At 38.1% G+C, this 24,862-nt stretch overlaps 1 protein-coding gene across 1 annotated transcript in view; it reads right to left on the reverse strand.

Annotated features, from left to right (window-relative positions):
• LOC137277540 (diacylglycerol kinase theta-like) overlaps positions 1 to 24,862 on the reverse strand; it is a 52,839-nt gene that overhangs the window by 18,937 nt on the left and 9,040 nt on the right. The window contains exons 3-9 of the mRNA XM_067809321.1: positions 11,273 to 11,375; positions 9,784 to 9,872; positions 8,545 to 8,676; positions 5,019 to 5,160; positions 3,078 to 3,086; positions 505 to 621; positions 94 to 191 (exon numbers count right to left, since the gene is read on the reverse strand). Coding sequence (XP_067665422.1) covers positions 94 to 191; positions 505 to 621; positions 3,078 to 3,086; positions 5,019 to 5,160; positions 8,545 to 8,676; positions 9,784 to 9,872; positions 11,273 to 11,375 — 690 coding nt within the window. The remainder of the gene's footprint in view (positions 1 to 93; positions 192 to 504; positions 622 to 3,077; positions 3,087 to 5,018; positions 5,161 to 8,544; positions 8,677 to 9,783; positions 9,873 to 11,272; positions 11,376 to 24,862) is intronic.

Raw genomic sequence — 24,862 nt, forward strand, 5'->3', positions numbered from 1 at the left:
ATTTCTCAGCATGATTTAAAAAAAAAAATGCAGAAAATCGTGTTTCCTAAATTAGTCAACATCAGTAAGTACATAATGGAAGGTAACTCTTACCAGGATGGCTTGAGCTGATGCGTTCCTGGGGACTGATATTGTGCGGTAGAGTCGCCTCTTTAACGAGGCGTTCCCATCAAACACTCTAATAATTTCCGCTGAAAGAACAAAACAGACATGGTTAGCAAACTGTGACCTAACCTATTTGTGCCAAAAACATTTAATTATCTATGTCTGGCAAAGATATAGAGACCAAGAAAATCTGAGTTATAACAGGTCTTCAGGTTAAGAATGGGACAGGTTGGTCAGACAGTCTGATCTGCTTACTTCATGTCACTGTATGCTAATTCTACAGATCAGTGATTTGGATATCAATCACTGGCTTGTCTGGTCCACACTCCATTATTTACAGACCACCATCCACTTGCATGTTTCAAGAAAAGCAAGGAACAATGGTTATTATCTACTTACTGTCGGTGTCTTTGTCTTTATCCTTACTGTCCTTCTCTCGGGGAGAACGACGTTCCCGCTCCTCTTCTTCGTTCTTGGAGTCGCCACTAGATGACCACTCCTCAGACACAGTTCGTACTGCAACATGGTGAGGTGGGAAGGTGAAATGGGGTTCAACACACTGTACCAGATCACTACACCAGTATAGCCATGTGCATGCATGTGCATGTGCTTGTTCAAGTCTGGATAGTTGTAGTGCTAGAGAACTCAGACATACCATAGTTTAATATGTTTATTGCTCTGACACAAAATACTGACTCCTAACTGAGAGTTATTGCATATCTTCTTAATGCAAAGCTAATGTCATTTCCTGGTAGAGTTGGAACAAATACCATCCTTAAAGTCATTTTGTGTAACACAGCTCAAACCAACAATCTTCTGCTCTTTAGGCTGACGTTCACTGAAGATTAAAAATACCAGAGCCCTTATTCTCGAAGCGTTCATTGTCCTAAGAATTTCTTACTTTGATCGTAGGAATGTGTTAAGAATGGGCTTAAGAAGTTTGTAGTTCTACAAACGTTTCGAGAATAGCTAGCCAGCCCAACAACACAGAAAACTGAGATACTGCATACAACATGAGCAGCTCTTAAAGAAACAACAAATAAATAACCATTTACTGTTGTAACTTACATAATATATAGCAGAATAATTTTTCTAACATACACTGAGCATGAGACATAAAGAACACATAAACTCACATTAAAGACCTATGGTTAGTCTTAAGTGGAACACCAAATTCATTCTTCAAAAACGTGTGGTTAATTAATACTGAGTGATTAAAAGTGATCAAAAAGTCATCTGCTTCATTATAGCCTGCTAACAAAACCACAGACAGGTTACATAACTCTGTTGCTAGAACCCTGCAGTGACGTCATGTGAGGAAGGATCTTCAGTTAGTTGCATGTAAAATGTGGTCAAAAGCTGGTCAAATTTACTGATTTCCCGATGTCAACAAAGACATGCCGAATCATTCCGTTGCCATCAAATGCTCCCTGCTGTTGGGAAGCCAGTACGCATTAAAAAGGGTAGTTCAACACCTACCTTCCTATTTACATTTATTATCACTGAGTTAAAATTATCAAAACTAATTACTAGCTGCAGGAAATGATTGATGACCAAAATGATTTTGGAAGCAAGGTTGTTGTCGAAGTGACAATAACATTGTAAGCAGTATCAAATTGACACACACCCGCTTCCATGAGTGAATTTGTGATGCTATGAGCATTGTAATGCAAAATCCTACAGTCAAATACATATTTTGCTACAAGTAGACAGTAGTTTAGATTTTGTAATTTGGTGAAAGCAATCCTAAATAGCCTATATTCTCGGACTGGCGGATGTTCGCAACAGGGCGTCCCCATTTTTAAAATCGTGGCATCAGTCTAAAGTCAGTTTGAGAATCTATTAGGTTATAGTTTGTTTTCATCAAGTTAAAAGATCAAAACTACTTCCTACTTGTAGTTAAATATGTTTTTGAATCATAACCAAACAAATTTTGCATGGCACTGCTTGTAACAGAAATACAAGATTAATTTATAACCATAATGGCTAGCAAATTTTGACAGAAACGTCTATAAAAATAAGCTGTATCTTGGAAAATAAGCAAGGCAAGTAACAAGATTAAATGGCAGTAAATTGTGAAAACATAGAGCTTTCTTTTTTCAAAACAATTGTCATGATTGCAGGTTTAGACAAACCCATGAACAACATAATCTCTCACATTACATCACGAAGACCCGTCCCTCTGACTGGTTGAAGTTTTGTTTATGTGAGAGAATTGTGCATTGTTGTCAAAAAGTCAATTAAATGTCGAAATGAGTAGTTTTAATGACAGAGTTTCATTTATAACAATATCAAAAAAGGATTCATGTATTTGTGCCCTTTAGAGTATATGTGACCTTTAACATGCAACCAGTGCGTGGACACCAAGCTGAAAATACTTTCAGTAAAAATCGTTAAGTGTCGAAACCACTGTCTCAAACTTCTGAAGTTGTTGAGGTTTCAACACCTAGCCATAAACACACAGAGAACAAGGACATCCCTCTCAGCATGTTATGTAAATAATACATACTGCCATACACTGAAACATCTACACCATATGATGCAGTCTGGCTGTTTCAGATGTTCATACAGAGAGTTATTACTGCTTCACTGATGTTGCTTCTTCATGTAAGCATGGTGGCCAATTATCTGGCAGTTAATGGTCACCTGTTTTTGACAGTGTGTGACAGTGTTCATGGTATTTCATATGACAGAAATACAAATTTTGTTTTATTTTTATCCTGCGTAAGAACTGAAATGGTAACTTTTACAAATTTTTACTGCATATAACTGGACACTTCCAGTTCAACATATCCATGTACACATAGTGATAAATGAGTCAGACTTGTGATGTGAGTTTTGAGACAATGGAGTTTGACTGTTTAAATATAGCAGCGAGTGAGTTTAGTTAATGACGTTTACAGCAATATTCCAGCAATGTCACGGCAATGAACACCAGAAAGCGGATATGAATAGCAGTCAACATTACTTACCAGGTAGTGCTGCAGGACAGATGAAAAGGAAACACAGAGCATTAGTAGTGTAATAAACTCATAACAACATGAGGGGGCAATAAGGACATATTTCCCATGACTATAAAAGAGTTTTGTAACAGCTTTTACTCTAGGATTCAAGACCTGGTTCACTGCCTGAAGTGATCGCAAATATTCCTTCCTTAAGTAAATGGTAAGCACAGCACAGCGGGTTAATGTACAAGATCCAGTCAAAGACTAAAATACTCTAATCTGAAACAGACTCTGACAAACAGTACATCAGATTTCACTAGAGGTGGAGTTTCTAGTAAATGAATTTGATTTAGAGTTTTAAATACATCTTATAAGGATAACAAAACATTTTTCTTTTCATTAATTTCAAACATAATTTTGGAGCTAAATTAAGATGCCTGAAACTTCGGAAAATAAAAATTTGCTTTGACATTACACTTAAGTCATGGAATAAGTTTTTCCAAAGCAATTCTAAGGCAAACAAAGGCCAAACATTCCTGAAAATACCACAGACATGTAATCCTAGGCTGGATGTTCAAAAACAAACACAAGCCAGCATAAAACCGGTGGCACACTCAACACACATGATCCCAGAATGACATGATATGGCTGAATACAGCACCACTCACATCATCTACCTGACATGAGAGGTTGTTACACTCATGCATAACATGCACACTGGTAATTTCTGTAGAACAGTGAAGTCAGGTGTAACAACTGCCATACTGTCTAAGACGTTCACAGCTCAGCACACAGGGAGAACTTACACAAAATGCCAAAACACAATTGTTGGCAACTTGAAAACAATTTTTAAAATATCATAAGAAAGCACTAAATTCAAAACTGGAAAACCACCTGATATACTGCACGCTGATTGTTCGGTTACAGCCAAGCTTTCACAGATGGTCACTAGATACACATGGACAATGGTAAACAGCTACCAAACAGATTAAGGCAGTAAAACAACAACCAGAGCTTCCCATCACACAATTTCCATACGGAAACATGTCAAATGGTTTATCCTCAGGATACTAAATGAATAATGATCACATTTATCTTACTTCATCCAAATCATCAAGCCAAATGCAACCTGTCTTTTGTATCAGTTAGTCTATCAAACATATTGGAATTAGGTGTATTTGGGTCGTATTTTTACTAACTGAATGTCGGTATAAGTTAAAAGCTTTTTCGGAAGCCCAAGACGATGAAGTTATGCTTAGGACAACAACTAACAACTGACTTGCTTTCACGAGGGCTTTGATTCTGAAGCAGTTCTCAAAACTTCATATCTGTCACACATCCTTTGAATAGAACTGACAAAATATGCAAATATAGTCATTTCTGTCAGGCAAGATATACCATCAGAAAAGCAGAGCTCCCATGTGGGTACTGCCTTTTTGGAATGTATACTTGTAAAGCTGAGTGGGTATTTCATTTTCTGTTACTTGCTGCCTTTAAATATGTGGGTATTTCTGTGATTTTACTCAGTTTAGTATATATCATTGAGTAAGTTTACTAAGCAGGTAGGTACTGCCTTATGTCACACCTTATCAAAACCAACTTAAACATAATGAAAATGATTTCATCACAAATCACTCATCCTATACTAACAGTACAACTTGATAGCAACTGTAGTAATTTTCGAAAAGTGATTTACAAAAGTGATTTTTATAAATGCATTCTATGTGCTTATCTAACATTTTTAATGTGTATTTCGTTCTGAACAATCATTTTCAAAGGATATTTGGATTTTTCTAGTTATATTTCATCCGAATATGCAGCTAATCTGGGCTTCTCGTAAAGGATTTCAGATACACATCAAAAAGACTTTAGACCTAAGTGTACACAATACTTAAAGCATGTATGTTGTGTGAGAAGCTCTGTTAACTGAAGAAACTAAATGATATGACAACGAAAGCGGGTGCCTACTGGTTATCCTACTTAGTCCGAGAATAGTCTCCACAGGGACGTCCATTCTAGGGATGGTGAGGCAGCTCGGGGGAAGCATAATGTCGCGGAGACTACCGAACTTGCACTCCGCTGGTAGGCTGCGGTAACACAGGGCATGTGCCTGAAACAAACATCATCATCTGTCAAAGAACACATTACATTATCATTAACAAACAAAACAGTATCATCAGCCAAACAGCACAGAACCATGGTCAAACAATGAAGTACTACTCTCAAACAGCACAGTATCACCGTCAAACAACACCGTATCACTGTAAAATGACACAGTACCACTGATCAAACAACACAGCATCATTGGTTGAAAGCGTCATTATCACTGTCACAGAGTCGATGTCAAACAACACAGTATCATTACCAAACAGGTCAGTATCTTTGGTCAAACAGCAGTGTTACTGTGAAACAAAACAGTAGCACTGTCAAACAGCACAGAATCATTGATCAAACCAGACAGCATCTTTGCTCAAGCAACACTGTATCACTGTAAAATGACACAAACAACAGAGTATCACTGTCAAACAACACAGTAGCATCGGTCAAACAACACAGTATAATTGTCAAACAGCACAGTATCATTAGTCAAGTAACACATTGTCATTGGTCAAACAATACAGCGTCATTGTCAAATACAAGCTTGGTTTCACATCAGTCAACTAAACTGTATTCTGTCATGAATTCAATTCATTATTCATGATCACTAAAATCGAATTGGTCTTATAGTTATTAAAGTGAGAAACAAAACGAAAAAGTACAAGCTGTGGAAACCAGGGCCCTGTTTCACAAAGCTATCATAGATTCATAGCAATACAACTGTCGTAACTTCCATACTGCAACAGAACAACAACAGTTGAAGTGCTACTAGGGCATTTTGAAACAGGGCCCAGGCCCCTCTACAGCCCTGACAACCAATCATAAGGCCTTAACAATTAAGTCGTTAACACTATCAACATGGTCAACTCTTTCATGGAATGTCATATATAATACACGTACTGCTGATTCTACAATGCATTTGTGCATAAATATCTGCATTCAGCACCCTATTTTCATAATACATACTGTATAGTGAATAGCTTTTTCAATGAAAGATCTTTTCCATATTTACATGCATCATTGCATGAAATGTGACAAGGGTGCAAGGATGGATGGACTGCTTGCTGTATTATAATATATGTTAGCACTGTGTATGGTGATCTACTTGTGAAACAAAGGTTCTGGGCACTATAGGTATACTCGGATGTGGGACAACTGTCTGTTTCATATCTGGCTATACATTTACAGGATAAAATCATGTTAACATGTGAGTGTATTGGTGCAAATCAGGGAGTGAATGGAGCTGTCTGATATACAGTTATAGAGCACTGCTACCAGTGCTAGATACATACACATTTTATATCTAGTCATCTATCAGTGCTATCTATGCACATATTTCATGTCTAGTCTAAATACTGATTGGTGTAGAGCATCATCATCTATCAGTGCTATCTATGCACAGATTTCATGTCTAGTCTCAATACAGATTGGTGTAGAGCATTGTCATCTATCAGTGCTATCTATGCACATATTTCATGTCTAGTCTCAATACTGATTGGTGTAGAGCATTGTCATCTATCAGTGCTATCTATGCACATATCTCATGTCTAGTCTCAATACAGATTGGTGTAGTGCATTGTCATCTATCAGTGCTATCTATGCACAGATTTCATGTCTAGTCTCAATACTGATTGGTGTAGAGCATTGTCATCTATCAGTGCTATCTATGCACATATCTCATGTCTAGTCTAAATACTGATTGGTGTAGAGCATCATCATCTATCAGTGCTATCTATGCACATATTTCATGTCTAGTCTCAATACAGATTGGTGTAGAGCATTGTCATCTATCAGTGCTATCTATGCACAGATTTCATGTCTGGTCTCAATACTGATTGGTGTAGAGCATTGTCATCTATCAGTGCTATCTATGCACAGATTTCATGTCTAGTCTCAATACTGATTGGTGTAGAGCATTGTCATCTATCAGTGCTATCTATGCACATATTTCATGTCTAGTCTCAATACTGATTGGTGTAGAGCATTGTCATCTATCAGTGCTATCTATGCACATATTTCATGTCTAGTCTAAATACTGATTGGTGTAGAGCATCATCATCTATCAGTGCTAGATACATACATATTCTATACCTAGTCTCAATACTGATTGGTGTAGAGCATCGTCATCTATCAGTGCTATATACACACATATTTTATATCTAGTCTCAATACAGATTGGTGTAGAGCATTGTCATCGAAGTGCAAGACATGCTTATGTCAGCATGTTTTATCTAGGCTACTTGAAAACCTGATTTAGTATGATTGATCATACAGTTATGAAAGACTTGTGCCACATATATATTTATAATTCAATTCTCATTCTAGTTATGTAAGTCACTGTTCATAAGTCTCTCTTTATCAAATAGATCATGTTGAAAGAGAGGCACCATAAGCCATGATGTGCCCAGCCCCACTGTCCCTTCACTCAGCTGTCACAGCAAGTACCTGTTTCACCACACTAATAAACAAGCAGATCACATTTACATAATTTTATGTGGCCTCGCCTCTCCCTAGCATGTGAGCGCAAGCTACTGACCAAAGACACTTGCATGAAAAAAAAAAATCAATAAATGGTACAAAGTTAGCTCAGCACAAGGGAGGTAACTCTATGCAAGCTAGGCATAAAATCAATATGTTATCAGTGAGGTCAATGACAGTGGCAGCCCTTGCTGTGAGGGCTAAGCACTGGGCTAGTGAATCAGCTATCTTGGAGAGGGATTAAAACTTCTTCATCTCTTGTCGAACTAAACCTCCATCTTTCACCTCGGCCCACCTACGTCCTTGTTCACATGACAGGAAAACAAAACTAAGCCTTACAGCCCTGTTTAGAGGAAAGAGGACTTCAAATAATATAAAATTTATCAACATCCACATATCTTTAATGAGAATTCATGACTGGATGTAAACTATGCTTTATGTTATGTTCGACCCTGCCTTGCAAACATACTGTGCTCAATGTGGAAGAAATTACAAAATGAAAAATATTGTGACATTTTGCATATTTGTCTTGTCATTGTTTAAATCATGTCTACGAAGTATGTGTGAATCCTTAAGATTGTGACCTTAAGATTGTACATTAACGGAGAAAATGAAAAACGAAAGATATCTATCAGGGTGCTTTGGTTTGTCTGTTGGTTGTGTATTCTATTTCAGCAATATTTCAGGTATATGACAGCAATCAATTAGTGACAAAATAACTGGTGACATCTTTGGCATTGTGCCCTTCAAGTGAGTCTGACCAGTACATGTACATGCACATGACCAGATCATGTACATTAGGCAGAGTCTGCCTTGGATGTCATTATTCCCTAGACTTCAGAAGACGGTGTAACCACTGGGTAGGTGTACGGAGGACACTGGAACTAAGAAAAACAGCGGATGACGTTTGTCTACTCACCGTGACTCCACACCACTCGCACCTCATACCAGCAAGACACTCTGAAGACCAGCAGGTTTTCTTGCATGCTACACACTTAGAGTTGGGGGGCAAGTTTCCCTCCCGCCAGTGATGGAAGTGGACCACTGTGCCCTGCCACACAAGACAAAACATGTCATACAAAGAAGTGTTTTGAACGCGATCACTCAAACTTAAATGACAGAAATGCAGAAACGCCAACCTCAAAGAGTTAATGGTAGTATCAATGATCAGTAGCTTGACAATAAAATCAGCAGTCAGTTAAATGCTTAAAATCATGATGGAATCAAGAGTGAAGCTATAATTTCACATACCTCCATCAGCAGATATCCAAATTCTTACTTCCAATGATTCCGGTTCAAGTAAGTCATTAAATTTGATGAATGGAAGATAAGTTCGAGAATGTATTTAATCAACAAAAAAATTATGTTTGTGTCTATATATCTTAATTTAGAATATTTTTTCACATTCCTTTGATTTTCTGGTGCAGTCATATTGGCATGGTTCTGAGGCTAGAATTTGTAGTGACTACGATAAAATCATAGAGGTTGGGATCTCTGGAACTGACTAGGTAACACTTTTCAAAACAGAAAGAGTGAATAGTTTTCAGATTAACACCAGGAGGATATACCCATATCTAGATAGTCAACAGTCAGTCAGTGACATTAACAAATTTTCAGTCAGTGAAACCAAGCATAGTGTTAAAAATATCTTGATATCCTGAAGCTCTTCAGCTTATTCCAACCCTAAAGCATCAAATAAAGTAGACCACAGTGTGGGTAAGAAACTATGCAATATAGAGTCACAGTTGGGGATATAACAAATGAACTCCACACACTGTACACATCATTGAAATACAAACCCACATATTCGGCATATGTAAATCATCAGTCACTGGGTATCCCACCTTATGAAGCAGACAGTCTTTACTAATTTGTCAACAGTCCATCATATGTTGTGCAGACAAGGGAAAGGAACTTGAAATGTGTAAATGCTTCACTGTCTTACACATGCTTATCAAACCCAGTTCTGATGGCCTTGTTCAGTGATAGTCAAGGTAACAACAAGTATATCTTTTCAACTTTTGGAATGACTCCAGCATCAAACCTATGACATTTTGCACTCCTGGCAGATACTCTACCTGCTACACCAAAGTAGGGGCATAAAAAAGAACTGACTAAAATTAAAGTCACAGTTTTGACCATGAGACAGTGTTCTCACCTTATCTCTCTGTGGCAGATATGTGGCACATTCCTTGCAGTCACTCACAACAAAGTCCTGACAATCCAGATGGGCATAATACTCACAGACTGAAACACACAGACAATAGCATGTACTGACAGATGAGTGAGTGAGTAGGGTAGGCTTAGGCTGCTTTTAGCAATATTCAAACAATAACACAGCAGGGGATATCAGAAATTGGCTTTACATATTGCAATCCATGTGGGGAATCAAACCCTATCTTGGGGGTGATGAGAGAATGCGTTTACCACAAGGCTACCTCACCTCCCCTATTGACACATGACACAATGTTGGTTCAGGTAGAAGTCTACCTTGGCAAACCTTTAGGCTGACGTCAGACAGCAGTACTCCACCTACATCAGTGGCCGAGTGGTGACCAAGTTTAGTTTTATTCCGCTTTTAGCAATATTCCATCACAAGACGCCAGAAATGAACACCTACATCACAGCAGCCTGTAACAGGCATATACATGTAATATGGGTAAGACATGCCACCTCTTCATATTTTAAGCAATGTCATATGCAGGTTGTCTTTTTACAAGGGAATGAATAGCTTATCCTTTAATCATTCAAATCTGATGTTCTGTCTTGCATGCACATGATATTTGGTGCTCATGGCTCAAGTTTTGAGTATTCACTTGAGTATTTACTCATGATTTCACTCATATTTGGTTCATACAGGTTTTCATTATAAGTTATCACACTGTGTCGCGGGAAATATGGGTGTGATAATGCATGTATCTTGCCGAATGTTTTTAGTAAATCATAAGAAAACAATATGTATAGAATTGACTTGTTTTTGTTTATGTGAGAATCCATGCTTGCTCGATTGACCTCAATGCAGCGTACATTACTAAAGGCTTGGCGATGTTGGCTCTTCTCATTTCGTGTGGCCACTGAGGCGTGGCGGAATGATACGACTTTTGTTCTCCCTGCTCACGGATAGGTATTTTATCAGAGTCACGTGAACCAAACAAAACTTGACATTCTTACTAAAGGCTGAATAACGGCATTTAACATATTTTCACAACCTTGGGTTAAGAATACTCGGCATCTCTAAACCAATAATAATCAATCTTGTCTGTAATTGTGCTTCAAATGCTATTTCTGGTGGCAGTAACAGTTGCAGAATTAATAAAGACACAATGCTTGCATCTGATTGGCAAATATAGAAATGGAGGCATGGTAACTATCACAGCTACAGCCATAATGAAGTCATGTTATCAACTGGCTTTCTGACATTTTCCATCATTATTTTGCATTTAACTCAAACATGAAGGGGTCATAGAATATACATCTGGAGCTCTGGGAGCTATACTGCTAAAAATACTTGCTTTTATTTTGACTAAATCAAAAACATCTGGGTGGTAGTATTTCTTCTTATCACACCTAAAAGCAGATTCATACACCTACATCTTACATAAAGTTCAAATACATAATCACACATATACATAATACATAATACTTACTTTCACATCGTATCGCAAGACTGTCTTCTAATCGTTTTCGACAGACATTGCAAAATTTTCGTTTGAAATGTCCCGGCTCCGACCAGCAGTGAGCAACCGGGTTCTGAAACAAAGAAATACAAGCCTTTACAAACATGGCTGATCTGAATCGATTCAAATTGAAGCAAAGTTCTTTAACCATGTAAGACATGTTATATTTGGGATTCTAGTACTTTTATACCATGGTGAAACAGCACAAAGGTCAGGTGACAGTTGTGCTCTGCCCTGTGTAGTCTGTCGTCCTGTGCATAAAGTTCAGTTGACTTACAATTTGAGAAATGCGGTCCTTAGATGAGTGACTACTGACTTGGCTCCAGAGAGTTTCTGGGACTTCAATCCTGCCCCACAACAAAGCACACCTTAGGCATGTGAGTTTGCTTAATAGTGCCTCTGATAATGGGTACCCGGTGGGATAAGTCATGTGACTGTAACCTTCAAGCACAGCTTGGTTATCCAGGGTAACAATGTGCTGTGCTATTCATTGTTACTATATGTTAGCACTGTGAGCATACCTGGTGTGGAGTTTCATGCTATATAAATGGACACACTATTATTGTTATGACTATTTATTACTAAGTTGAAGTTGGTCAAGATAGGTATCAATCACTTAGCAACAGTCGATAAAGTCTATTTATAATCTGGCACCGTTTATAATCAGGATGGTACAAGTGGATGGAGACTATTTCTTCCTCAAACGTTGGAAGGCATTATTTCCCATTAATCACCAGGTACTGTAACATGTCTGGATTTAGAGCCATTCCAAACAGGTTTTCAAAGAATGAACCTCAATTCTAAACCAAAACAGTAACAGCACACTGTAGCTATGTCAAGATGTCTTGAAACCAGTTACCGGATTATATGATTGGCTAAGCACTTCTACTGTTCTGAATGTACCCTACTTGCAAGTGAGGTGCATTTCAATGTACCCCGCTGCCAACGGCATCTCATTCGGTACTTCATGGTAGTACTTCTTTATCTTGAATAATAAAGAAACACGCATGATGCATGTACATTACTGAGGTTACGCAAATGCAAACTGATGGAAGGGAGATAACTCTAAACCTGTTTTTCTTGTGTTGTTTGCAAAAGCTAGCGATGGCTACAAAAGATTTGAATCACTTTCCAATAAATAAATTTTGACAAAACATTCACATGTAGTCCCTGTGAATATTAAGAAGGGGAATTACACTGGCGACTTTACTAAGACAATGCTTGCAGGAAGTATGGCCAGATGCAAGGTTTCAATTGTTTGATTCACACAGGTTGGCAGAAGTGTACAATCCAATACCCATGCTTCAAACAGTTCAAAATTAACATTAAGGTGTTTGCTAAGATAAACATGTTGTTCACAGGTCCATGGGTTGATGCACCCTCAATGTTTGTTTATGATCCCCTCACCTTCAGTCTAAGTAAACTTAGTCTGTGTATTTCGTTACACTTCACCACTGAGTCTAACAGAACCTGGTAGAAGGTCGTATCAGGTAACCTTTGAGTTACCAATGACCGTCCAATCAAACGCGAGAAGGTTAAATAGATTTAACCAATAAGACAAAGGCTACTATTTAGGGATGGGAGGGACTTTCAAAATATTCAAGTCACTGGCACAGATCTCTCCACAAACAAAAATCTGCATATAACACAAGTATTTGACCTGCAGTATATACGCTTTGGGGTTTCTGTTGACATGGATACCATTAGCTAATATTTCCGCAAGATGACATCCTTGAATACTGCCACAAACACTATTTTCAGCAACTGTTTACGCCCCGTTGTCATGGTTGTAAGTATGCCATGTGCATCACCCTGAAGACAGCGTACGCTAAACAGCATTCGGAATCGTTCGGGTATGAACCTTATCAAGATAAAAAGTTCAAAAGGTATGAGCGAATGTCCACTTCTGCTGTGTTCTGATTGGTCAATCTCAAAGGTTACCTGACGTGACCTCCCATAAGGTTTTGTTAGACTCAGTAGTGGAGTGTAATGAAAAGTACTGAGGATAAGTTTACTTAGACTTAGATAAGTTTACTTAGTTTGTTTACTTAGAGCATAAACAAACATTGAGGGTCCATCAATCCCTCGTGACCAGTGAATAACGTATAATATCATATAGTTTCTACTACTCTGAACCTGACATGTTTCCAAGTGCAGTTACTGGATGAGATTATTTAATGCCCTTTGAGTCTCACAATGTACATTCTGGCAAAGGAAACATTGTCTTCTAACTTGGGACACAGACATAGGCTCTTTTCTGTGGCAGTCTCATGTTGTTTGAAAATTCCTTGGGGAGGTTGGGGGTACTGTATTTATCCTGATCGAGCTGGAACTGTGGTCCTCCATTTACTGGGATATTTACCATCAGTTCGATCTTTTATTTAACTGTTTTTGATTCAATGTCTAGAATGGTCATGAAGCTTGACCATATATGCAGTCAAGCATATCTGGTTTATATTCACATGTAAACAGAGTTAAAAATGGCTACCAAGTATGAACCACATATTCAGTGTTTACCAAGGTCAGTATATAGTGACTCATATTTCCTGCTTATGTGTTTACTGAAAAGGCAGTATGAAGAGAGGATACAAGATTTACTATATATTCAGAGGTGACTAAAGTCTGCATATATTCACACATATATACTGCATAGTTGATATATGTGTGTACTTGAGATGCAGTATCAAGAGTGGATACAAGATTGAAAAATTATTCAGTGTTGACTACGGTCTGTGCATAGTTGATATGTTTACTTGAGAGGCAGTATCAAGAGTGGACACAAGTTTAACTATATATTCAGTGTTGACTAAGGTCGGTATATATTGAATCATATATCCTTCATAGTCAATATGTATTTAATTGAAAGGCAGTATCAAGAGTGGACACAAGGTTAACTATATATTCAGTGTTGCTTTACGTCGGTATATATTAACTTATATATCATGCATAGTCGATATGTGTTGACTTGAGATGCTGAGTCCAGAGTGGATACAAGGTTTTACTATATATTAAGTGCCTACTTCAGCATATACCACTGCCAAATGGTCAACTCTAACGGGCTAACAGGTCAGTCAGGTCACCAGTGTGATCCCAGCATTCACCAGCCATGCAACATGGACTAGCACAATCCTCACACAGAAAATCAATACCCCAGGGCAGAATAACATCAATATCATTTTACAATGAAAATATTTTGCCCGAACAGTTGTCACTTGGAAATAATGTTGCTTCGATAACAGGACAACATCAGTGAACCCCACTGACACCACATCCATACACACACAGTGACCGTTTATCAGCTGTAGATGTATAATATCCACATGTACACAACACCGGTATCAATCACATACAAATGGTCTTTGCCCTAAACCTCCAAACAGTTGAAATTCAGAAAATGTTCCATTTGGCATGGTAAGTCTGTATGTAACATTGTGGTAGTTCCACACAATATCAGTGACGACACGTCATTGTATACACAAGGCTTCAACATACTTAACTGGCACCAGTGAGATCCAATTTCAACATGATTGTTCTTGAATATAGAAGCATTCCAATGTTACATTTTGTACAACAATATTCAACAGCGGAGTCCATTAGTTTTCTCTTTATTGGTGGTATAATCTGTAAGAAACTAAATTTTTTGTCCCATCCTGTCAACACACAACATGGTGGCCCTACATGCTGGAGTTCTCAGCTAAACATCAAACCTAATAAAAAGCCATCATGTTGTCATTGCAAACGTAGAGATTGTGTATCAGCTGGTTGTGTGCTTCACTCCTGATCACAACAGAGCTGGGGCATGTAAATTTGTAATGATTTCAAAAGTCTTAAACAGAGGGTTGTCTAATACATGAGGATCACTTCATTGAAAACAATCCACAATCATACAATATGGCAACCTGAATTAGTTAAATTCTAACCTCATATTTTGAAATTTAACACCTTTTTTCTGTGAAATATGTCTTTGGGAAAACCTCACAGTAAACCTGCATGGAGCAATGTCATACATGAGGAATGTCAATTCTTACAAATGATGTCATCCTGAGATCTCACACAGTTTCACGTCTTGCACTTGCACTTCAAACACTGGATAGTCTCTATCTAATGTGAACTACAATGTCCATTCATGGGCAAGGGACTGAAGCATAGAATTACTGACAGATGCAAAGCAGCCATTGGTAAATAGAGATGGAAGGGGTCCTTGGCCATATCGAATACATAAACTTTCACTGTATCATGTACCATTGTCAGGGCTCAATTTAGTGCTGTGTTACTTGCACTGGTGCAACCAAATATTACAAAGTGCCGCCCAGTTATGAGTCTAGCTTGAACAAGATGCAAGTAAAGTTTTGAGAAATAAATCAACAGTAAATCTAACATTATAAGAATATGTCAGATCATTTTCTTCTAAATGTTGCATAGCTACGACACCGAAACACTGCTTTTCATAGGCACACCAAGGCTATGACAGCTCTTGTAAACAGGTATCAGCTGTGTCTCTGTGTTGCTATGGTTTCATGGGTACTACATCAAGGACATATGTCTATGTGCACCGAAACCTCTGACGTTTTATCACACTAAGCTGCAACAAGCATTTGGTTGCAGCAACCAGGTCTTTATCTAAGGCTGCACCTGGTGCAAGTAGGTTAACATCTCTTACATCGAGCCCTGAACAATGGCATAAAGTACATGTAAAATACGCAATTCCCACGGTCTGGACAAACAGACTACGCACCCATTCCTAATGGAAGCCACAGAATTGACAGTAAACAGGGTAATGAATCCTAATTGTATGTCTAAACCTCAGAACAATCTGTACCAGGTCCAGCGCAGCAGGCATGTGATATGACGTAGTAGATACGAAACTATAGCATAGGTGTTTGTACTATAACAGTCTACAAGTGAAACATGATAGGCTACAATCAAGTCTGTGCCAGACTTCACTGGTGGTCAACAACAGTCACCTGATTTCTACATCTGTGACCTTAATGATTCCAGGGGACTTGGTGCACTGGACACACTGAGGTAGCAACGAGATACTTCATGTGTGTGACCAGTTATTATCAATAGCACAGAAAATTTGGATGAGTGTCGCTATACCAGGTTATGTGTCACACAGTCAATCACATATTCTTGTATATATAAAACTGCTTCTTCAGAGTCATGTGACATTTGTGAACTAGATGGTCAGTTGATCACCATTAGCTGAATCAAACTTGTCTCGAATAAATTCTACAATACAGCTATTACTTGAACAAGTCAATAGCAGTTTCATGTGTTACAGATCTGTAGCTTTAACCTAAACATCAGTGCATAACAAGCTATTGTCAAACGGCTTTGATACATGCATACATAACTGAGCGTATGATATGTCTTGTACTACTGTGGTATAAATTTCATATCTCACATATGTACTACCTTACTGTAATGTTAAGACAAGTGACACTTCTTGTCCTCAGTGCAAAACTTGCCATCTAGGAAGAATTCAATCAAAATGCAAAAATTCCAAACATACTCTTACTGGACATGATGACAAATTTGTGTTTACCATAGCTGCAAAACGTGATATTCCCTGCAATAATGTACATACTTCTTGAGATTGTGTACATCTGGAGAGTGTTGGTAAACACAATCATCATGATGGTACCATGACCTTTTATCTTTTGACCAATCGTTACACAACATAACACATTTAAAAGTGGGACACACTGTGCATTGTACTGCCAACAAAAGTCCCTTTGTACGAGGCCATAAACACAGAAATTTAGTGACACTTGCTGGCCACTGTAATCTCAGTGTAAAACTTGCCATCAAAGAGAAACTCAATCAAAATCATAACATTCCAAACACACTCATACTGGACATACTGACACATTTTTCTTCACAACAACTGCAGTGAGTTATATTCCTGGAAATAAGTTTGCATTACATTCAAACTACTAGATCTAGAGTCTGTTGGCAAATACAGTCACCATGATGGTACCATGACCTTGTCAGTGGAGACGAACATAAGATAATCATGCTGTATTCTAAAATACTCCACATGATACTGAATTCAATGACTTATGTGACCACTATCGTACATGAATTGAGACATACCTTGATGACATCAAACATCACTGCAAACACCACAAACATCTGGATCAGTTATGATTGATATTATGAATAATGGTCTACATAATAATGCCATCACCAAGATACTATAACCTTCATGAACAGAAAATGTCCATGAACAAGTCCATAATGACATTTCCCTTGGCACTTATAATGTAGTTCAACTAAATAAACAAGAAATAATAAGTGCTGAAGTTACATTAGTCACGTTAGTTGTATGTTGTAATAACTTCATGCCTTGAGTGGAACATACTCTCTCAGAGTACTCGGCCCACATTATTATTTCTACCACACAGGTCATTTCACAATGTAAAAGCCATTGTCAAACCTCAGATTCTGCATCTCTCCTGCTCAATATGGCTCCTTGTCAATTTTCTGGAGCATATATACATTATTGTTTGCCTAAGTGACAGAATGGCTTTACTCAAGGTGTTAAGGACACACCAAAGGCTAGTGTCATTCAAATGTTTCGATCTGATATCCTCCATTGATAAAATGGTGAGTGAGTGAACTGTCCTTTCAGTGAGTGAGTGAGTGAGCTGTCCGTTCAGTGAACGAGTGAGTGAGCTGTGCCTTCAGTGAGTGGGTGAGTGAGCTGTCCTTTCAGTGAACGAGTGAGTGAGCTGTGCCTTCAGTGAACGAGTGAGTGAGCTGTCCCTTCAGTGAGCGAGTGAGTGAGCTGTCTGGACAATACACACTGATGGTCTAGTGACCTATGATTCAGTTTACATCAAAGTAAATAATGATTCTGTCCTTTCATAACTATTATTAAATGAAATAAATTTTAGAACAACGCAATTGACAATGTGTTCATCTCTTAACAAGAGTCGTCAGAAGATGACATATCCCCCCCGATTTGAAAGGACAAATCATCTGACAGTTACTTGATGTTTTTTCGACTAATTAGATGAAGTTCTAATCATTTCCATGGAAATCATGAAAAAATATAGTGAGAGTTAAGTTTTACGCCACACTCAGCAACATTCCAGCTATATGGCGGCGGTCTGTAAATAATCAAGTCTAGACCAGATAATCCACTGATCAACAACATGAGCATTGATCTGCGCAATTGGAAACCGATGATATGTGTCAACCAAGTCGGCGAACCGGACCACCCGATCCCATTTGTTGCCTCTTACGACAAACATAGTTGCCTTTATGGCAAGCATGGGAAAAACGGGAAAAACAAATATGCCAAAATTTGTTAATAGCAAGTGATAACCAAAAGTCACTGTGTTCTGTAATCTGATTGGTTGAAAAACATGATCAAATGGCATTTGATTCCTGAAAACTGCAAGACTATTCTCACGTAGAAGCATATTGACATGTAGAAACATCGCCAACATTTGTTTTGTTGTGTCATCAGCAGTAGTGACAACAATCAAATCATATAGTAACGTAAAGTCAGAATGAGCAGCTCCAGATGATACCATGGGAACCAGCTGAAACGGCCAGCTGATGACACTTCACTGCTGTGCAGACAGTAAAACCCTTTGGTTTACTTTTCTGTTTACAATGTCGATAAACATCATGCTCATATGTGAATATTTCATTTGAAACCTCTGGCTGATGCTGTCGCTTCCAAATGTATTCCAGTCCTTCAAATACTCAATAACACCCGGAAAATGGCCAACACATGATGTTTATCTACTAAAAGCCAATATTCCACCAATATCATGGCAGAGGAAACACTAGAAATGGGGTTCACACATTATACCCATGTGAGGAATTAAATTCGGGCCTTTGATCTGATGGGTAAACAGTTTCACCACTTGCTACCCTACAAGTTTGAACACATATGTTTAAAAAATAAATTTCATATCAATCTCGTGGACCAACACTAGCCTTGCTAGACTGTCACATCACACTGACCTACTTCCTCTATTCATTGAACTGGAAACAGCACTGTCCCTGGTTGTCATCACTAACATTACTCGAATATATACAGTCATTTGCCACATATGTGACACTGTCTTCAGAGATATGCACTAGCTGGTTTGGTGTCATCACCATTTCTACAACACTAATCAATGCACCACGAAATCATAATGCCCCGGTGACAAGCTAGATATTGAACGTATTGCACTTTTCACAACTGTCACTGGTATCAGTTTGAGGGCTAACATGGACACAGAAATCCAATCAATATGGCTGCATACACTATTTAAAAATTGTGTGTATTCGACCATTACCGTATAAGCTGCAGGACAACCCTCCTTTTCAATCTGTAAATGTCGGTAATGGTACAGTCCTTATCCTTGAAATGTTCATAGTCCTAAGAATTCTTAACTTTGATCATACCCAATCTTTAAGAATGACCTCAAGAAGTTCGTAAGGCTATGCACGTTTCAGGAATAGACAGCCAGGTCCTAGATTTTATTCCACTGTGAATCGAGTAATTTTCATGAGCATCATGAATGGAAATGTCATCCAGTGTGCAACAATTCTCTGAGCACAGTATTCCTACCCTCAGCATGATAGAAACATATATTTGTTAGTTGGCAATATGATCAAACATAATTACACATTACACTTCAGTGTGTGTCAGTAAAATGCCCACGCTCTCTGGTGTCAATGAGTAGTACACTTCCAGAACCAACTTCGCTTTGGGCTTTTCTTCCCTTACCAAGCTGACAAGTGCTGGTTTAACTAAAACACTGTTCAAACAGGCATGAAACCAAACTCACCCATTATCGTAGGTTCTGTTTCGAACATGTCCTTGTCTTCTTTAAGAGGCATTTCAGAAGTTGTAAAGATGAAGAAAAACTAAGTCTATTAAATTAATAGTCAACATTGTTCCGTCAGTGAATGCAATGCTTCATTGTAGATACTAGCACTGTTATGAAGCAAGTGATGATGAATGAGTGAGTGAGTTTAGTTTTACGAAGCACTCAGCAATATTCCAGCTATATGGCGGCAGTCTGTAAATAATCAAGGCTGAACCAGACAATCCACTGATCAACAATATGAGCATCGATCTGCGCAGTTGGGAACCGATGACATGTGTCAACCAAGTCAGCGAGTCGGACCACCCGATCCCGTTAGTCGCCTCTTATGACAAGCATAGTTACCTTTTATGGCAAGCAAGGGTTGCTGAAGGCCTGTTCTACCCCGGGACCTTCACGGGTCTGATGATGAATGCAACTTATTTGATAACAGTGTTAGTATCTTCATCAAAACAACACATTGATTGCTATAAAGAAGGTGACTTTTCATAGAACTTGGTTTTGCTTCATGTCCGTATCTGTTAATTAGTTAGAGAGAGAGGGGGACAGAGAGAGAGATAGAGAGATAAGCCTCTAAGCTGTCTCGATATAATGTTAAAAGTCAGAATGCATCATGATCTAGCCGCATGCAGCTTGTGACACACTAACACTTTCAACATCAAATCCCTCTCAAGATCTGTGTCACAAACATTTTGGAATCCTGGTGTTTGCTGATCCCACCAATATATGTTGATAATTTAAGTCGGATGAATGTTGGTTCAGATTCAAAGAGCAACAGACATGAAACAGTTGCCTCAATCAAAAGCGATTTCAAGCCCACAGGTCTTTTCTTCAGTGAACGACCTTGAGATGACCTTGATATTACTAGTCACAACCATGATATACAACAGGTGTTGACATTTTTGTATAGCTTTTCTTTCCTATCTGATAAAGGTATGGCTTCCTTTCAAAATAAAACATCAAAATCCTAAGGTTTCAAAAGATTTCTGTGAACTTGTCCTTCATTGGGGTGTCTCAAACTACTACATATCATAATATTATTGTGATAAATGCCAGTGTCCACTGCTAGTATTAACAATGAGATTCATGTATCTTTTTAGGTTATTGCCATGTGCAGTAAACTGCAGATCACACAGTGACTTTACTTTAGTCTGTTTGCAGTGAAAAACTTCACTGTCGAATTTCAACTTTATATCAAAATGTAAATCAGATAAAGTGAAAATAAGATTGGGAATCCTCATAATTTTACCTTGCCAATTGGACATTTAATTCTCAGAATCATTATCAGCTCAGGATAAAAGTTGTTTAACAAAGGATCATAGTTTCAAATCACACTACTTGTTTTGATTAAAAAGGAGTATGCACATTTAATAAAACACCGAAAACAGGTAGGGTTGGTGTAACTTAACCCTCATCACGTAAAGCTATTCACTGTTCAAACTACTACACTTATCCCCTTGTAATGCAAACCAATAATTAACAGTGATTTGAATTTATGATCATTTGTTAAAAAACTTTTTCCCCCAAGTTGAATACAATTCTGAGATTTAAATGTTCAATTGGCAAGGTAAAATTACGAGTAATCGCAATCTTAATTTCACTTTATTTGGCTTACTTTTCTGTTCAAGTGAAATTCATCAGTACATTTTCTCGGCAAACAGACTATGACCAAGCTTATAGTGGACAATCTGAGAGCTAGATTCAGATGGCATTTCTCCCTAATATCTGTGTTCAGTTTGACAGTCAACTGTGTATGACAGCATTCACTGCAGATCACACAGTGACTTTACTAACAAATCTTCCAATGCACAATCTGAAAGCTAAAGTACTGTCGGAAGTAGAAAAAAAACGCCTTTCACATGTATCTCTACAATTTATGTAGTTGATATGAGAAAGTGTGAGATATGAAAACAAGACATTACAGAAGAGAGATTAGTGCAGAAATGAGCAATGCAGATTTTTTCAAAGTCAAAAGTGACTTATTTGGAACAGACTATGGCTGTAAGCAAATCAGTATGCATGATGTTGTATTATATAAGGCCCTTTTTAAATGCCCATTTTTAAATCTGACTTAGCTGTATTATAAACGATAGCAGTTGCCAAAATTAACAACTTTGATGCTCACTCTATCAAGGAAGTAGCTACCATGGGATCCCAATATCACTACAAAAAGAAACAGGTAGGAGGAGTCGTCTCAAAAGCAAAACAAGGGCAGGTGTTGCAGACGATGGTTGAGGTGAGGCTTTAGCATAGAGATATCAGATAAGATATGATAATCCTTTAGTGGAATTAAACTGGGGAATTAAACTGGGGAAAAAAACGGTGTATGATAACAATTTACAAATGATATCCTGTCACGTCAATCTCCGGGTGGTCATGCCACCTGTATATTTTGAGACGATTAGAATGATGCTTTTCTGTGGGTATCAGCCAACATACTCTTTCACATAGCGTAACATCAATTTCATAAAAAAACCGACACAAAATATGATAATCAGTAGATGAGACATATTCAAACACACATGAAAAAGCACAAAATATTGTTGAGAAGATCCCTGGGGCCGGTGCATGCAGTTCACGTCAGGTAAGTCAACTTTGCGTCGTCATACCTGGCTGAGCAATCTACTTGCCCTCTATAGTCTGACCGAATGTTTTCAACAGCTATTTGTATTCTTTTTCAGTTTTGACTGATTTTATGAATATCTTCCTACACATCCCACTGAATGCCCAATTAGGCCGGAGTGGGTTATTTCGACATGTCCTGTTTGCAGTTGTGTAAATATGAGGGAGGCAGAGTAACAGTTTCCAAGAGTATTTTAGATTCAGGACCCATGAAGGTCCCGGGGTAGAATAGCAACCGAGGCTTGCCATAAAAGGCGACTACGCTTACCATAAGAGGCGACTGGCGGGATCGGGTGATCAGGGTCGCCGACTTGGTTGACACAGGTCATTGGTTCCCAATTGCGCAGATCGATGCTCATGTTGTTGATCAGTGGATTGTCTGGTCCAGACTTGATTATTTACAGACTGCCGCCATATAGCTGGAATATTGCTGAGTGCTTCGTAAAACTAAACTCACTCACTCACTCACTTTAGATTCAGACAGTGCTTCTCACTACAACAGCTGTAGGGTTGAATACATAGAAATGCTTATTAATGAAAAACTGTGCCACTATATGAGTATTTGTTTTTTGCATGTTACTGCTTTTATGAAGTTAGTATGGTGGTATACTACCACCCTTCAAAGTTTGCAGTACTAAAGCAGTTACTATATTATTCAGTTGAACTACTATTACCCTAAACTATTCTAATACACAACTTTACTCTAAAAGCAGCTATACCTGTTAAGGCTGTTACAATTCACACACATATTCAGAGAATCGAACAGTAGCACTTCATGAGTTCAATTTATTATTCTGAGTCACCAGAACCAATTATTAACGAATATTTACAATTTTTTAAGGGAGTGTGCTTTACTTAAACCCTTATGTCTCTTTTCCAATGTGAGATATGCAGTAATATGTAATACATAATATGTACTAGCCTTCCAGTGGAACAAATCATGTTAGTTTGCAAAGGCCGCACATGGTACTGTTGACGATAACTATTGCATTCCAAATTTGAGAGTCATGAGATCACTGGTTATTGCTGTGACACTGTTAACATGGGCGTTTCATATTGTGCATCAATCACTTAACTACAATATTGTATTTGTGAATAATTATTCGTTTTCATTACCCAACATTCATAACACGTATCATCTTTGCGACTTGGTGTATTCGTTGCAGCCGTAATACCTGATATGTAACTTTATCTATTTCGATACGCTGGAAACGCACCGTATGACACACATGCTGATATGTACATCCTCAGTGTAATATTTATGGCACAGTGGGGTTTGACCTCATGTCTGACACTCAATTAATGCAAGGACTGGGGTCACATCCTTGTGCTCGAACACCTTTCCATTCAGTAGATGCGAAATCCAGCATTTTACAAAATGTTGAACCTGCGTCAACTATATAAAATGTACTATACAACTATATAAAATGTACAAAGAAAAAATAAATTGTTAGGTTCTGAGGAACACAAAGAAATGTGCATCGGTCAAAACCCTTGGCACAAACATTACATCCACAAAAAGCCAAAATCAAAATTTATTGAACAAATATGTTGAACCATTTACAGGATCAAATACCTCCTGTGAGGATCCTTGTTGTTAAGGGCACTATGGGCCCCAATCTGGTAAATCACAGTAAAATCCCACCAATCTGAAGAAAAACAATACAAAAGACAAATGAAAATACTATTTGTTGTAAAATTGTGCTACTCTCATCTACAGCCCATGCAGTGTTCCTACCTGCAATAACAGTATTGTTGAGGGTGCTGCTACACTGCTAACAGCCTGTGCCCATTTGCAGTTGTTTGCCTATTTGTTCTTAACTGATAATTATGATAATGAAAGTTGCAGTGTAGTACATTACGCCACTCTCTGAGTCCATATCAAGCTGTGTTAGACCTTTCACACTGCATATTATGGAAGGTTATCACTGAGTTGTATCAATAATCATTTGTAACTCACACCATCAACTGTGTGCTTGTAAAAGCAGAACACATTGTAGTAGCATGTATTTTTATTCAGTTTGGGACTGTTATTCCATGTCACAAATGGGAATATGCTAGCTATATCACAGCAGCCTGTTAATATTATAATAAATAA

Source organism: Haliotis asinina, chromosome 3 (assembly GCF_037392515.1).
Source record: "Haliotis asinina isolate JCU_RB_2024 chromosome 3, JCU_Hal_asi_v2, whole genome shotgun sequence".
Taxonomy (NCBI): Eukaryota; Metazoa; Mollusca; class Gastropoda; order Lepetellida; family Haliotidae; genus Haliotis; species Haliotis asinina.